Source organism: Fringilla coelebs (assembly GCF_963513975.1).
Source record: "Fringilla coelebs genome assembly, chromosome: 12".
Classification (NCBI taxonomy): Eukaryota; Metazoa; Chordata; class Aves; order Passeriformes; family Fringillidae; genus Fringilla; species Fringilla coelebs.
In genome coordinates this window covers 22136947-22152776 of record NC_140038.1, presented here as the reverse complement: position 1 = coordinate 22152776, position 15830 = coordinate 22136947, and the positions used below count along the sequence as shown (strand labels likewise).

General features: G+C 63.6%; 2 protein-coding genes across 8 annotated transcripts; both read left to right on the top strand.

Moving 5' to 3' along the window:
• The first annotated feature begins 436 nt into the window (after positions 1–436).
• Positions 437–6232, top strand: FES (FES proto-oncogene, tyrosine kinase). Of its 4 annotated transcripts, none has more exons than XM_084213658.1 (19): positions 437–505; positions 1229–1474; positions 1569–1742; positions 1811–1907; positions 2269–2452; positions 2566–2703; positions 2814–2933; positions 3003–3125; positions 3199–3385; positions 3467–3544; positions 3811–3966; positions 4062–4184; positions 4386–4439; positions 4561–4679; positions 4871–4965; positions 5059–5182; positions 5293–5450; positions 5645–5767; positions 5922–6232. In XM_084213658.1, exons 2-19 carry the CDS (start codon positions 1253–1255, stop codon positions 6062–6064), a joined length of 2418 nt encoding a protein of 805 aa, XP_084069784.1. In that variant the 5' UTR covers positions 437–505; positions 1229–1252; the 3' UTR covers positions 6065–6232. The 4 variants fall into 4 exon arrangements, with proteins under 4 accessions (XP_084069784.1, XP_084069783.1, XP_084069785.1 ...); XM_084213657.1 differs by having other exon boundaries at positions 3757–3966; XM_084213659.1 differs by having other exon boundaries at positions 3757–3966; positions 5969–6011.
• An 845-nt stretch (positions 6233–7077) lies between these two features.
• MAN2A2 (mannosidase alpha class 2A member 2) lies at positions 7078–15325 on the top strand. Of its 4 annotated transcripts, none has more exons than XM_084213963.1 (23): positions 7078–7572; positions 7746–8000; positions 8107–8251; positions 8344–8515; positions 9071–9198; positions 9307–9480; positions 9789–9975; positions 10065–10242; positions 10385–10587; positions 10839–11021; positions 11170–11284; positions 11451–11518; positions 11684–11849; positions 12097–12333; positions 12430–12552; positions 12644–12758; positions 12849–12982; positions 13089–13230; positions 13401–13534; positions 13815–13892; positions 14174–14368; positions 14452–14562; positions 14727–15325. In XM_084213963.1, the coding sequence occupies exons 1-23, from the start codon at positions 7441–7443 to the stop codon at positions 14781–14783; spliced, it is 3432 nt and encodes a 1143-aa protein (XP_084070089.1). In that variant the 5' UTR covers positions 7078–7440; the 3' UTR covers positions 14784–15325. The 4 variants fall into 4 exon arrangements, with proteins under 4 accessions (XP_084070089.1, XP_084070086.1, XP_084070088.1 ...); XM_084213960.1 differs by having other exon boundaries at positions 14723–15325; XM_084213962.1 differs by lacking the exon at positions 13815–13892 and having other exon boundaries at positions 14180–14368; positions 14723–15325.
• Positions 15326–15830: the final 505 nt, after the last annotated feature.

Sequence of the window (15830 nt, the reverse complement as noted above, 5' to 3'; positions counted from 1 at the left end):
TCACGGTCACAAGGGCCTGGCTTGGGGATGGTGACAGGGTGGCCACAGTTCAGTGGGGCTCCACAGACTCCTCAGGACCACCCAGCTCCTGCAGTCTCTTGGAGACACAGGGACATGGAGTGGGACTGGGAGTCAGGCAGGACCAGGCACGGCTGAGGGGGCTTTGCTGGGTGGACTGGCACTGAGCAAAGGCTCCATAGGAGCAGTGCTCTACAGGAGCACCAGGTTACAGGGCTGGACCTGGTGGTGTCAGGCCCTGGTGGGAGACAGCTGGGAGGTGTGGTGGGGCTGGGAACTGCCTATCTGCAGCAGAACTGTGCTGGCTGCTGGTGCGGGGACTGGCAGGGAGGGGAGGAAGCACAGGAAATCTCGCAATGGCTGTATGGTCAGCGCTGGGTTTCCTGTTCCTCCCCAGGAGCCGGAGCTGCACCGGGTCCAGACCGCGTCAGCCCCGGCCCCAGCAGGACGCCAGCAGCAGCCTCACAACGAAGGCCCAACAACAAATGTAGGTTGGAAGGACGGTGCCCTGGGGAGGTACTAGCAGAGACAGGGGGACTCCTTTGTAGGTCTGGGGGGGGTAGGTCATAGTTAGGTCAAGGGCTGTGCCAGGAGACATGCTGTGCTGCACGGGGAGGTGGCCCAGCACTCTCCTGCCCCTGCTGCACTCTTGCTTCAGGGCAGGGCACCTGGGAACTGCCACTGGGATCAGTTTGACTCCCAATGGCCTTACTGGAGTCCTGTGTGCTGGGACATACCCAGGTTCCGCACCTTTCTCTGGGGCTCAGCACCCTCCTCAGCTTCTGCTGGCTTCCCACGAGTGTCCCGGCCCCAGGGAGCTCCCACACTGTGGGCATAGGGGTGGGAAAGGGCAGGACAGGACCCGAACTGCCTGAGAGGACGCGCTGGTGCCTGCCAGGGGTGGGGGGCACAGCCGTGCCACCCTTGGGGAGCAAGCTGTGCATGGCAGAGGTGACACTGCTGTCTATGGCTCCACACTTCCTCCTTCCCAGCACCATCTCCACAGGCCCCAGCTCTCACAGAGCTTGGAGCACTCATCCTGCTGCTTTGAATAGGCTTTGCAGGGCTGTTTGCAGTGGGTGGGGAGGGCCATCTCTGCTGCACAGACCGGATGATGGGGTAGGAGGGTGTGAAATGCAAAAGGCCCTGGCCACTGGTGCAGGCAGTGCAGAGCAGCAGCTGTGGCTCAGGCTGTCCTGGTGCCCCGCAGACCCCCTGGCTGGACAGTGGTGCCATGGGCTTTGGGCCGGAGCTGTGGTGCCCACAGGGGCACAGTGCCCTGCTGCGGCTGCAGGATGGGGAGCTGCGCCTCCTGGAGCTGATGAAGAAGTGGATATCACAGCGGGCCAAGAGCGACCGGGAGTATGCAGGGATGCTGCACCACATGTTCTCCCAGCTGGAAAAGCATGAGGGCACTTGGCAGCTCCATGGCAGCCATGGTGGTCACATCGAGAAGGTAGGGATGCCTCAGAGTAAGACTGCGCCCTGCAGAGCCTGTGAGGTGCTGGAGGATGCCATCTCCATGCCATCCCTGCTTCCCTTTCCTGCAGTCCTGGTGGGTGCTGGTGAGCCGGACAGAGACGCTGAGCCAGATGCTGCGGCGGCACGCGGAGGAGCTGGCAGCGGGGCCGCTGGCCAAGCTCAGCCTGCTCATCCGCGACAAGCAGCAGCTGCGCAAAGCCTTCAGCGAGCAGTGGCAGCAGCTCAGCCAGGAGTACAGCCGGGTATGTGGGAGCCAGCAGGGGAGCAAGGGAATGTGCTGGACCCGCTCTCTGATCATGTCCCTCTCCAGACGACGCAGCAGGAGATGGAGAAGCTGAAGGCACAGTACCGCAGCCTGGCCCGTGACAGCGCCCAGGCCAAGCGCAAGTACCAGGAGGCCAGCAAAGGTGCCAACCTGGCCCCTGTCCCCTGCGTGACCTCCCAGCTTCCCTTATGGGTCAGGGATGGCTGGAGCACCCTGTACTCTGTTGAAACTACAGTCCAGCCTGGAGCGGGTGGGGGTTCTGGGGTTGGGCAGCATAGAGGAGAACCCAGCCTGGCCCCCAGGAAGCCAGGCAGAAGCCTGGGGGCCTTGGGACACCACGCTGTGGGTCAGGAGCATCTCTGTGTCACAGTGTAACCAACCCAGGCTTGGTCTCCCCTGCCTGCCCTGGGGCCCTCTCCCAGCCCTCACCCTCTGACCCATGCCCCGGTGCTGGGGCAGGTGATGTGCTGGTGGTTGGGGTTTTCCACAGCCTCTCTTCACAGACAAGGAGCGGGACAAGGCGAAGGAGAAGTACGTGCGCAGCCTCTGGAAGCTCCATGCCCTCCACAATCAGTACGTGCTGGCTGTGCAGGCGGCCGCATTGCACCACCAGCACCACTACCAGCGGGTGCTGCCCAGCCTGCATCAGTCCCTCTACGGTCTGCAGCAGGAGATGGTCCTCATCCTGTAAGAGCCCTGCCTGCCCCACTGCCCATCCCGTGCCCTGCTGCCAGCCCTGCACCCCACTCTCTACCCCTGGGCAGGCCCGTGGCCCCCCAGAACCAGCAGTGTTCCCACAGAAAGGAGATCCTCAGCGAGTACTGCAGCATCAGCAGCCTGGTACAGGAGGATCTTTTGGCTGTGCACCAGGAGATTGCCAGTGCCATCCAGGCCATCGACCCTGCCACTGAGTACAGCAGCTTCATCCAGAGCCACCAGTATGGCTCCACGCAGCCACAGCCTCTCTGCTGGGTACGGCCCTGCTGCCGTTGGCTGGCAGCGGCCAGCAAGGGGCAAGTGGAGGCACAGCTGTCCTGGCTGCCCACAGGTACGAATCTGAGATGCCACCAACTGTGTCCTTTGATGAGAGCCTGCTGGAGGACACAGAAAACCTGGTGCCGGGGGAGCTGCAGCTGAATGAACTGACCCTTGAAAGTGTCCAGCACTGGTGAGTAGGACTAGCCATGGGCAGGGGCAAGTGAGGGGCAGGGGCTAAGCCCCCCGGCATCTCTTGCAGCCTGACATCGGTTGAGGAGGAGTTGGTGGCCGCCACAGAGGCCGTGGGAATCAAGGAGCAGCAGATGCAGGAGCTGAAGGCAGAGATCCATGATGAGGAGCAGAGCCGGAGCCCCGGGGAGAGGTGAGGTGCAGCAGGGTGGGGGCGAGGGGCCCGGGCAGCGGGTGCTGAGCACCCTGTCCCCTCCCCTCTCCAGGGTGCACTTGTTGGGCAGGCGGCAGGGGTTGCATGAGGCACGGCAGCAGCTCGAGGGCTGCCTGTGTGCCCAGGCCAAGCTGCAGGTGCAGCGGGACCTGCTGGCCAGCAAGCTGGCAGAGCTGAGCGTCAGGGACACCCTGCCTGCCCTGCCTCTGCCAGAGGATCGGCAGTCTGTCTCCTCCACGGTGAGTCAGTCTCGCCTGCCGTGCTCTGGGAGCTGCAGGGATGGGGTGCACAACTGATGCACAGCCCATGCCTCCTTCCAGGAGCAGGAGCGGAGCGGAGCCAGTGCGCTGGAGACCCTCAAGAATCACATCACGGGGATCTTCAGCCCAAAGTACTCGGTGAGACCCTGGGTGCCTCCTGCCACCCTGCTCTCTGCCCAGCTGCCTTGATGAGCCTGTCCTCTCTTTTCTGGCCACACAGCCCCCCTTGCTTCAGCACCTCCAGATTCTGCTCCCACCTGCCCTGGGCACAGCTTCCAGACACTCCCGCAGCCCCACCTCCAGCACAACTCAGGAGTGTGCATGGCTGGGCTCACCTTGTCTCCTTCCAGCTGCCACCCCCCGTGCCCCTAATCCCAGATGTGCAGAAGCCGCTGTGCCAGCAGGTCTGGTACCACGGGGCCATCCCACGTTCGGAGGTACAGGAGCTGCTGACCTGCAGTGGGGACTTCCTGGTGCGGGAGAGCCAGGGCAAGCAGGAGTACGTGCTCAGCGTGCTGTGGGACGGGCAGCCCCGGCACTTCATCATCCAGGCTGTCAGTGTGAGTGACCACGAGCAGGGGATATGGCGGGGTGGCCTTGCGTGGGCAGCCATGGGTTCCTGCCCATCACAACCTCTTGGCACCCTTCCCTGCAGAACATGTTTCGGCTGGAGGGTGACAGCTTCCCCACCATTCCGCTGCTGATCCAGCACCTCCTGCAGAGCCAGCAGCCCATCACCCGCAAGAGTGGCATTGTCCTGGCCAGGGCTGTGCCCAAGGTGATACAGGCAATGGGGAGGAGGACGGGGGCCCCCGGGCAGGGACAGCTCTGCCTGGCCTTTTCTCCTGTTGATGGCTGGGCTGAGAGCACAGGCATGCTTCTCCAGCTAGACAGGGGAACCTGGACCTGGGCTCTGCCTGAGAGGGGCCTGCATGGGTCTTTGGGCCAGGGGCAGCTCACGGGCATCTGTTTGCTGCAGGACAAATGGGTGCTTAACCACGAGGACGTGCTGCTGGGGGAACGCATTGGTCGGGTGAGATGGGGTGCTGTGGGGTCTGCAGGAGGGCAGGGCTGTCCTCACAAGGTCTGCAGGAGGACAAGGGTTGCCTCGGGCCACAGGGTGAGCTGAGCCTAGTGCACCTGTGTCTCGGAAGGGTAACTTTGGGGAAGTGTTCAGTGGACGCCTGCGTGCTGACAACTCCCCCGTTGCTGTGAAATCCTGCCGGGAAACACTTCCACCTGAGCTCAAGGCCAAGTTCCTGCAGGAAGCGAGGTCCGTGTGGCTGTTGGGCTTCTCCTGTTATATCTGTCTGCTCTTGGAGCTGTTGGACGCTGCTGGGACTACAGCACCCTCGTGCCGAGGGCTGTGTCCCCAGGCTGTCTGGGCAGAGTGCCCTGGGCATGGCAACAGGTGGCTTGTGCCCAGGGCAGCTGGGCCCCCCTACACTCACAGTGTCCCCACAGGATTCTCAAGCAGTACAGGCACCCGAACATCGTGCGTCTCATCGGCGTCTGCACGCAGAAACAGCCCATTTACATTGTCATGGAGCTGGTGCAGGGTGAGCGCCCCATGCCCGTGGCCCACACACACCCACACCTGGGTGAGCTGCCAGCGCTGCCTGGCACCCACCGCCTCTGCAATCTGGGCACAGGGGGGGACTTCCTGACCTTCCTGCGCAGCGAGGGTCCCCACCTCCGCGTGAAGGAGCTGGTCAAGATGACAGAGAATGCTGCCGCTGGCATGGAGTACCTGGAAAGCAAGCACTGCATCCACAGGTGGGCCCTGGCAGGACAGGGGAGCCCTGGGATCCTCACCACCCCATCCCGTGCCAGATGGAGCCCCAGGGACAGCTGGGCACACGGCTGACTGCCTGGGGCTGTCTCAGGGACCTGGCTGCTCGCAACTGCCTGGTGACAGAGAGGAACACCCTGAAGATCAGTGATTTTGGGATGTCACGGGAGGAGGAGGATGGCATCTACGCCTCCACAGGGGGGATGAAGCAAATCCCTGTCAAGTGGACAGCCCCTGAAGCACTCAATTATGGTAAGGGATGGAACCCCGCAGCTTATCTGGGAGCCAGGAGCCAGGAGTCTGGCGCTATCCCACTCCCACACACTGGTCCTGGGGAGGGAGGCAGAGACCTCGAGCACCTCAGCCCTTAGGAGCACAACCACAGCGGGGCAGTGGTGACATGCATTTCTCCTGCCAACAGCATTTGTCCTGCCCCATGTCCCCAGGCCGATACAGCTCAGAGAGTGATGTCTGGAGCTTTGGGATCCTGCTGTGGGAAGCCTTCAGCCTGGGTGCCGTCCCCTATGCCAACCTCAGCAACCAGCAGACACGGGAAGCAGTGGAGCATGGTAGGGGACATGGCTGGGGCTGGCTCCTGAGAGCCACCATGAGCTATGGGTGCAGCACTGTGGAGCTGTGCCTGTGGGATGGGCCAGACACATCCCACAGGGGGATGTGGGGGGTGAGGGGCCAGTGACCCTGGTCCCCATCCCTGCTGCCCAGGTTTGCGGCTGGACCCTCCTGAGCAGTGCCCTGAGGAGGTGTACCAGCTGATGCAGCGCTGCTGGGAGTATGACCCCCACAAGCGGCCCAACTTCTGCACCATCCACCAGGACCTCATTGCCATCCGCAAGAGACAACGGTGACAGGGAGCACCGGGGGCCCTGGATCCATCCCATGGCACTGCTGGGGGGCACAGCAGAGCACTGCGGGGTGGCTGTGTGGTGCTTGAGCCCCAGGGCAGGGGCTCCTGCATACCTCAGGGTGGGACATGGCACCCACAGCTCCTGCCCGGCTTTGTCCTGTACAATAAACACTCGAGCTCTGCAGCTGTGCATCTAGGAGCTGCGAGGGGACACAGACTTGTACTGCCCTGGGACATGGCACTGGGATGAGACCCCGTAATGATGCACCAGGACAGGTCACTGTGACAGGGCACGCGGGGCACCAGCATTGGGTACCAAAAAGAAGTACCAGACTGGGGCACACTTAAACAGGAGCTGGCATGGGGAGTACTGTGACAGGGCACTGGGACAGAGGGCTGGAACGGGACCCTGTGACAGGGCACTGGGACAGGGATCAAAGACAGGGTACCGGGATGGGGCACACCGGGATGGGCCACCCGGATGGGGCACACCGGGATGGGACACCCAGATGGGACAGGGTACCGTGAGGGCACCGTCATCTGGACTCGGCTGCGGGGTTGGTGGTTGCGGGGCTGCTCCCGCGGGCCGGGGCCGTGCGGGGCCCGGCCGGTTCGGTGCCGCCCCCGCGGGCCGGGGCCGTGTGGGACCCGGCCGGTTCGGTGCCGCCCCCGCGGGGCCCGGCCGGTTCGGTGCCGCCCCCGCGGGGCCCGGCCGGTTCGGTGCCGCCCCCGCGGGCCCGGCCGGTTCGGTGCCGCCCCCGCGGGGCCCGGCCGGTTCGGTGCCGCCCCCGCGGGGCCCGGCCGGTTCGGTGCCGCCCCCGCGGGCCGGGGCCGTGTGGGACCCGGCCGGTTCGGTGCCGCCCCCGCGGGGCCCGGCCGGTACCGTGCCGCCCCCGCGGGCCGGGGCCGTGCGGTGCCGCCCCCGCGGGCCCGGCTGGTTCGGTGCCGCCCCCGCGGGCCGGCCCAGCGGGCGGAGCGCGAGGCGGGGCCTGGCCTGGCCTGGCCCATCCCGGCGGCCCCGGCGGGCGATGTGAGGGCCTGGGCCGGGCTGCGGAGCCGCCCGCGGTACGGACGGGGTGGCGGCGGTGGCGCCGCTGGTGCCGGCCCGGCCTCACCCGTCCCTTCCCGGCCCGGGCCGTCGCCGCGGGGCCTCAGCGCGGTGGTCCCGGGCGCTGCCCGGCCCGGCGGGGCCGCGCGGCCTCTCCGGCCCCGGCCCCGGCACCATCGGCGGATATAAATATCCAGCATCGGATTAAGCCAAGTAGGACGCGGTGAGAGCTCTTGGAGGAGGAGGCAGGAGGCCGCGGTGAGGGGCTGCGCTGTCCGACCTGGCTCCTCCCCAGTCCCGGCGCAGGTGAGTCCCTGAATCCCTTCGGGATGAAGCTGAAGAAGCAGGTGACAGTGTGTGGAGCTGCCATCTTCTGCGTGGCCGTCTTCTCCCTCTACTTGATGCTGGACCGGGTACAGCATGACCCCACACGACACCAGAGTGGGGGCAACTTCCCCAGGGTGAGTTTGGAGGGTCTGGAGTGAGTGAGAGGGGTCCTGGGATGGCAAACAGGGACGTTGAGCCAGGGAAATTCATGGGGAGCCAGCCTTGGCCTCTGGGCATTAAGGTGCCAGGGCCAAAACTGGCTCCTCACAGCTGTGGGTGACCTCCTGCCCCTCACTGTGCCCCTCAGAGCCAGATCTCGGTGCTACAGAACCGGATCGAGCAGCTGGAGCAGCTGCTGGAGGAGAACCATGAGATCATCAGCCACATTAAGGACTCGGTGCTGGAGCTGACAGCCCATGCAGAGGGGCAGCCGGCATTGCCCCAGCACCCCCTGAATGGCTCCTGGGTGCTCCCCCCTGAGAGTCGCCCAAGTTTCCTCTCTGTGTCCCCGCAAGACTGCCAGTTTGCTCTAGGGGGCAAAGGACAGAGCCCAGACTTGCAGGTGAGGGTCTCGTGGCTCTGCTAGCATGTGAGGGGTACATTCCTGGGCATCCATGGAGTCCTGGCTCTACTCTTTCAGGGGTCTCAGCACTGTCTCCTACCTACAGATGCTGGCTGTGTACTCTCTGCTGCCGTTTGACAACCAGGATGGTGGTGTCTGGAAGCAGGGCTTCGACATCACCTACGAGCCCAACGAATGGGACACAGAGCCTCTACAGGTGTTTGTGGTGCCGCACTCCCACAATGACCCAGGTGAGAGGCAGGGGCTGGCCCAGCTTCTGCTACAGTGCAGTGCTGGCAGGGAAACCTGGGCCCCCCACAGTGACCCCCGCCTGTGCTGCCAGGCTGGATCAAGACTTTCGACAAGTACTACTACGACCAGACACAGCACATCCTCAACAGCATGGTGCTGAAGATGCAGGAGGATTCACGCCGACGCTTCATCTGGTCTGAGATCTCCTTCTTTTCCAAGTGGTGGGACAACATCAGTGCCCAGAAGCGGGCTGCTGTGCGCAGGTAGGGCTGCCCCCTGGCCCCACTGCCCACCTAGCTCCCAGGCAGGCTGAGAGCATAGGGTGTGTGAGGGAACGGCTCCAGGGACTGGAAGGCTGCCATGGGCCCTGCACTGCTCAGCAGGGAGTGCCCTCAAACTGCCAGCAGCCTCCCAGTGCCATCAGATGTCAGAGCCACTGCCTTGTGGAGAGACAGATCTTGCCCTGGGCCCCTCCCTGTGCTGATTGGGCTGGGGAACTTGTGTGCAAGGGCCAGGGCACTCATGGAAGGGTGGGAGACCTGGAGAGCAGGATTGTGTGGTGAGACAGGGCCCCCTTGTCTGCCCCTTGCCCCAAGAGCATTGGGGATGGAGGACACAGTGGAGGGGGAATGGGCTGTGGTTATCATTGGGCTGTGGAGGGATGACTCTCTACGTGGGGATGGCATGACAAGGGGGGAATGGCAGTGGTGGCTGTGGGGGCTGCACGTTGACTGTAGGTGGCTCAGGGCAGGGGGACTCTGCAATGGACCTATGGCTCATCCAGGGCTCTGGTCACATCTTGGGTGTCCCCCTGACAGGCTGGTGGGCAATGGGCAGCTGGAGATGGTGACGGGCGGCTGGGTGATGCCCGATGAGGCTAATTCCCACTACTTTGCCATGATTGACCAGCTGATTGAGGGGCACCAGTGGCTGGAGAAGAACATTGGTGAGGCAGATGGTGGCTGGGGGCCTGCCTAATGCGCTGTAGGCAGGACCCTCCTCACAGGAGGTGCTGCTGGCCCAGCATGGGGCTGACAGGTCTCTGTGCCCCCAGGTGTGACGCCGCGGTCGGGCTGGGCCGTGGACCCCTTCGGGTACAGCTCCACCATGCCCTACCTGCTGAAGCGCTCCAACCTGACGGCCATGCTCATCCAGCGTGTGCACTATGCCATCAAGAAGCACTTTGCTGCCACCCAGAACCTGGAGTTCATGTGGAGACAGACGTGGGGTGAGGGGCTGCCGGGAGGGGACTGGGGACTGCAGTGGGGGCCCTGTGGGGCAGGTGGCAGCAGAGAATGGCTACCAGCTGCTTTTCGGTGCACATGAGCCAAGCACTGGGAGGTGATGTCTCTGCTCTGTGGGACAGCCTCAGGGCAACTTTTCACCTGCCCCCAAGTCCAGCAACACACTGGGGAAGGCTGCTGTGCCCTCTGAGCTCCGAGGTCTGCTCTGTCAGACCACTGTCTTTGGGCCCCCCTGCTCAGGCGCAGACAAGGGAGAGCCATTGCTGGTGCTCACCTGTCCTTGGTCCCACAGATCCAGACACGAGCACCGACATCCTCTGCCACATGATGCCCTTCTACAGCTATGATGTGCCTCACACCTGCGGACCAGACCCCAAGATCTGCTGCCAGTTTGACTTCAAGCGCTTGCCTGGAGGCCGGATCAACTGTCCCTGGAAGGTGCCTCCCCGTGCCATCACTGATGCCAACGTGGCAGAGCGGTGAGTGCGGCAGGGGCAAGGGCAGGGGCACACCACTCCCAGCCTTGTGGGCCACCAGGGGTCAGCCTCATGCCCTGGCCCCCACACAGAGCCCAGCTGCTGCTGGACCAGTACCGCAAGAAGTCCAAGCTGTACCGCAGCAAGGTGCTGCTGGTGCCCCTGGGAGACGACTTCCGCTACGACAAGCCACAGGAGTGGGATGCCCAGTTCCTCAACTACCAGCGCATCTTTGACTTTCTCAACTCTCGGCCTGACCTCCACGTCCAGGTATGTGTGGAGGGCTCTGTGAGGCTGGGGGCAGCAGGAGGCCATGGCAAAGCACAGTTGGAAGGGTGAACAGTCCTGTGAGGGGGGATAAGAGCCCCCACTGCAGGAGCCCCGGCTCAGGGCTGCACGTGCTGTTTTGCAGGCACAGTTTGGCACACTCTCTGACTACTTTGATGCCCTGTACAAGAAAGCGGGCATTGTGCCGGGGATGAGGCCACCTGGGTTCCCAGTTCTGACTGGGGATTTCTTCTCCTATGCGGACCGGGAGGATCACTACTGGACAGGATACTACACCTCCCGGCCATTCTACAAGAGCCTGGACCGGGTGCTGGAGGCCCACCTCCGGTGAGGGACAGTGGGCTGGTCCATGGGGCACAGGAGGTGTGCGGGGGGCACAGGTGAGGGGTGGCCAGGCAGTATCGAGCTCAACAGTCCCTGGTCTGCGCCAGCTGCCAACACTCTGGGCTGGTGCACAGAACGCCAAACCCTCACCCAGTCCCAGGGCAGTGTGTGCCTTTTCTACCCCCCTCCCAGGCCAGCCCCCACAGCATTGCTGCACCAGGGTAGGGACCCTCAGTGACTCTGTCCCTGCACAGGGGGGCAGAGATCCTGTACAGCCTGGCGCTCGCCCACGCCCGCCGTGCCGGTGCTGATGGCAGGTACCCGCTCGCTGACTACGCCCTGCTGAGCAACGCCCGGCGCAACCTGGGCCTCTTCCAGCACCATGATGCCATCGCCGGCACCGCCAAGGAGGCTGTGGCCGTGGACTACGGAGTCCGGTGTGTGCACCAGGGCGCCCTCAGAGCCTATCTCAGAGTGGGGCTGGTGGGCTCAGGGCTGGGAGAACGGCTAGGTATGGGGATGCTGTGGGGAGGTCCTCCCTCTCTCAGGGAGATGTAGAGGGTGGCTCTCTCTGCCTCTGCCTAGGCTGCTCCAATCCCTCACCAACCTCAAGCGTGTCATCATCAATGCTGCGCACTACCTTGTGCTGGGGGACAAGGACACATACCGCCACGACCCGGCTGCACCATTCCTTGGCATGGTGAGCAGCGCCAGCCCCTGCCTCCCTGCACTCTGGCACACTGTCCCCATGCCCCCAGGAGCAACTCTGTGCTGCAGAGGAAGAGAGCCCCAGATTGTGCCCATGTCCTTGGGCCCAGCTGGCAGGGGCATTGGGCACACCCCAACTCTTTACTACTCCTCCCCAGGATGAGACACGCTCCAGCCAGGACTCTCTCCCAGAGAGGACAGTGGTCAAACTGGGCACCTCACCTCGGTAGGGCCTCCTGCCTTGCTCTGGGGACTTATGGGACTGGGGGGAGGCAGTGAGGGAGTACCTGTGAAGCTGTGGGTAGGTGCAGTGGATCTGTAGCTAGTGTGGGGCATGGGACATGTGGGATGCTGTGAGGCTGGGATGCCAGCCCTGTGTTGCTCCCCACAGGTTCCTGGTGGTGTTCAACCCGCTGGAGCAGGAGCGCCTGAGTGTGGTGCTAGTGCTGGTGGACTCCCCACATGTGCGTGTGCTCTCCGAGGAGGGGCAGCCCCTGCCCTCCCAGCTCAGTGCAGTGTGGAACTCTGCCACTGATGTGGTGCCCAATGTCTACCAGGTATGGGGTGCCCCACACCCACAGACCATCTGTGCCAGCCTCCCGTCCCGCACACTGCCAGGACACACCGGCAGCCGTGCTCTGTCCCTGCCCTGCAACACAAGATCCCACAGCTGCCAAACCCCCAGGTCCCCACGCATTCCCTCCTCAGCAGAGGCCCCGCAGTGCTGAGCAGGGTCTTTGCCCCACTGACCCCCAGTCATTCCCTAGAGGCGGGGACTGGCTCAGGTCCCCATGCTGCCTGCAGGTGTCTGTCCTGGCCCGCCTGCCTGCACTGGGGCTGCGTGTGCTGCAGCTGCACAAGTCCTTGGATGGCCACACCATGCCAAGGTCCTCCACACGCCTGTACCTGCACGGCCGGGACGTGCCCGTGCACAAGCCTGAGGCTATGCCCCTGCACATCTTCCCGGCTGCTGCTGATGACTTCTGCCTGGAGAACCAGCACCTGCAGGCCTGCTTCGTGGGGCGCACGGGCCTGCTGCAGGTGAGTGCAGGGCTCTGACAGGGTGTGGGGTGCAGGAGGGGAGGGGTACATCCCACTGCTTCATGTGCTTACTGCTGTGCTGGCACACACCTGCAGAGCCTGCGCCCAGCTGGGGAGGAGCAGGGGCACAGGGTCAGCAGCGAATTTCTCGTCTATGGCACCAGGACCTCCAAGGACAAAAGTGGGGCCTATCTCTTCCTGCCTGACGGCGAGGCCAAGGTACAGGGTCCACTTGTGGAAGCCAGCTGACAGCTGTGCCTGTAGCACTGTCCTCAGGCAGCGGCGTCAGCGCAGCTATCCTTCTCCCCAGCCCTATGCCCCCAAGGACCCCCCAGTGGTGCGGGTGATGGAGGGACCCCTCTTCTCAGAGGTTGCCAGCTACTACCAGCACGTCCAGACTGTGGTGCGGCTGTACAACGTGCCAGGTAAGGTCTTGAGGGTGTGCCAGGTGTTGCTGGTCCAGGGAACTGGGCCATGCTGCCCTTGGGGCTCAGCCCCTCACTGCCTTCCCACAGGGGTGGAGGGCCTGTCCCTGGATGTGTCCTGCCTGGTGGACATCCGTGACCACATCAACAAGGAGCTGGCCCTGCGCTTTAGCACTGACATTGAGAGTGATGACACCTTCTTCACGGACCTTAATGGTTTCCAGGTATGCAGCAGGCTGGGGAGGGACAGCAGCTGCCACAGGGGGACAGTGTTCTGGCACCGGGCACTGTGGGATCCACCTCTGGCCACTGATCTCTGTTCCGCGGCAGATCCAGCCCCGCAGGTACCAGCGGAAGCTGCCGCTGCAGGCCAACTTCTACCCGATGCCAGCCATGGCCTACATCCAGGACATGCAGAGCCGCCTGACACTGCTCACAGCCCAGGCCCTGGGGGTCTCCAGCCTCCACAGTGGTGAGCTGGGCTCTGTGCCTTGGGGACTGCTGTGGAGCCAGGGCTGTGTCCCCCAAGGGAAGCAGGGGAGGAGGATGCTGCAGGCTGGGCAGGGTGCCCTGGTCCTGCTGTGCTGTGGGGTGTGGCTGGCACCTGGTAAAGCCTGGGCTGCAGGGACTTGCTCTCCACAGGCCAGCTGGAGGTGATCCTGGACCGGCGCCTCATGCAGGATGACAACCGGGGCCTGGGCCAGGGGCTGAAGGACAACAAGCGTACCTGCAACCGGTTCCGGCTCCTCCTGGAGCGCCGCAGCACTGCCAACAAGGTGCTGGCTGTGAGGTGGCAGGGCTGAGAGCCCAACCTGCTTTGGGGTGGAGCAGGGTGGAGGCATTTGCAGAAAGCCACACATGATGGGATGCGGTGTCCTCTCCTGTCTTGTCCCATTGTGCTGGCACTGGGCAGGGATGGGCCTGGAGCAGGGGGCATGGGGAGAGCAGGACGTGCAGTGGGGTCTGTCCCTGTGGAACCACATTGCCCTCATAATCACAGTGTTCTTGTCCAATCCCCTCGCTGCCCTCTATGCGTGTGCTGTGCCACCCATCCAGAGCTCCGGCTTCTTTTCCAAACTGGTCTCCATGTTTAAAGCCTTGAGCTTCCCTGGCACCAGGACTGGCAGCCCTGAGGTAATGGCCAGCCTGGCCCTGCTGTCTCTCCCTGTCTTGTGCACTAGCTGCTAGCCACTAGTGTAGCCAGGCTTGTAGCAGGTCTGTAGCCTGACCATCAGCTAGCCGGGGTCCTGTTTGGTGCTGGGGCGGGGGGACCTGCCTGGGCAGGGGCAGCTCCGTGTGCACTGTGCTGGCTGGTGCCCGGTCTCAAGGCACTGCTGGAATGGAGGTTCTTTGGGCCTTGCCCAGGCTCTGCCTGCCTTCCTGGGCCCACACTTGACCCATGTGCTGCTTGGCAGGTGCAGGATGAGCGCCCCATCAGCTTCCCCTCCCTGCTGAGCCACATCACCTCTGTGCACCAGAATGCTGAGGCCTTGGTGATGCCAGTGGCATTGGAGAAGCCAGGCCTGCCAGCCCTGCGCTCCTTTGTTCCCCTTGCCACCACCCTTCCTTGCGACTTCCACATCCTCAACCTGCGGACGCTGCAGGCAGAGGTGAGCTAGGGCCCAGGGGACTCTGGTGGGGGTCTTGCCCCTGCTGTCCCCAGTGTTGTGCCTCACGCTCCAGCTCCCTGCAGGATGACTCACTACCATCAGCTGAGGCAGCACTGATCCTGCACCGCAAAGGCTTTGACTGCAGCCTGGAGGCCAAGAACCTGGGTTTCAACTGCACCACCAGCCAGGGCAAGGTAGGGCCAGGCTGCCCCCACACCTCCTCTGCTGGGCCAGAACTGGGCTGGGAGCTCAGCATGGCAGTCATGGTACATGTCAGGCTGTCCTGGGCACAGTGCTGCCCTAGGCATCACATCCTCACCTGGGCCTCCCTGCTTCTTCCTCCTCTCTCCCCAGCTAGCTCTGGGAGGCCTGTTCCAGGGCTTGGAGCTGGGCTCCCTGCAGCCCACCTCATTGACACTGATGTACCCGCTGGGCACAGCCTCCAACAGCACCAACATCCACCTGGACCCCATGGAGATCGCCACGTTCCGCATCCGCCTGGGGTAGCGTCAAGCAGGAGAGGAGTGGAGTGGCTGGACGGCACAGGAGCAGCACCAGAGCAGCAGTGGAGTGGAGCCAGCAGTACTGTGGCGGGCATGGGCAGCAGGGGCCAGCCTGGCAGAGGCTGTGCTGCTACTTTCTAATTTATTAGTTCCATGTTCTCAGACTTTGGAATGAACTGCTGTGGCAGGGCTGGAGCAGACATTGCTGGACACGGTGCTGGATAGGCCAAGCATGGCTGGGGAGGGCTGCAGGCTGGGCTCTGCTGCTGCTGGTGGGACAGACACTGCTGCCCTGTCACAGGCAGGCTGCCCAGGAGGGTGGCCACCCTGATGGCTGAGGCAGGGGCCCATGCAGGGCTCCTCCTGACTGGCGGGGCAGCAAGAGAGGCCAGGAGCACCCGTGGTGTTGGGCAGCTGCCTGAGGAAGTGCTGTGGACTTGGGACTGACCTCTCCTGGAGCTCATAGGAAACAGAAGGCTGTTTCCAAGGGCCCTGGTGTATGTGTGGTTTGTGGCTCTCAGGGGAGTGGGAATGGTGTGCTGTGGGGAGACAGGGCAGCACTCCGAGGCAGGCAGGGGCCAGCTTGAAGATCTGGCCAGGAGCCCCTGGCACCTGTGAGAGGCTGGTGGCATGGCCAGGCCCAGCTGTGCTCAGGAGCAGGCAGTGCCTGGTGCTGGGCAGGAGCCAGGGGGCTGGGAGTCAGTTACTTGTGCAGACAGCAATGGCTGGGTGAAGCATGGGAGTGCCTCCCCCAGACCCAGAGCCTTTAGCCCCATTTCACAGTGAGCCTGACGCTCTGCTGTGCTGGAGCTGCAGTGGCTGAGTTGCAGCTAATTACACCGTGTCACCAGAGCATCCTGCTGGTTGCTGTGGGAACCACAGGCCATACTTCCTGGCCTCCTGAGGCTACTTACTGCCGAAGGGTTCCAGCAGGGAAGGCATTGGGAAGGGCAGGCAGG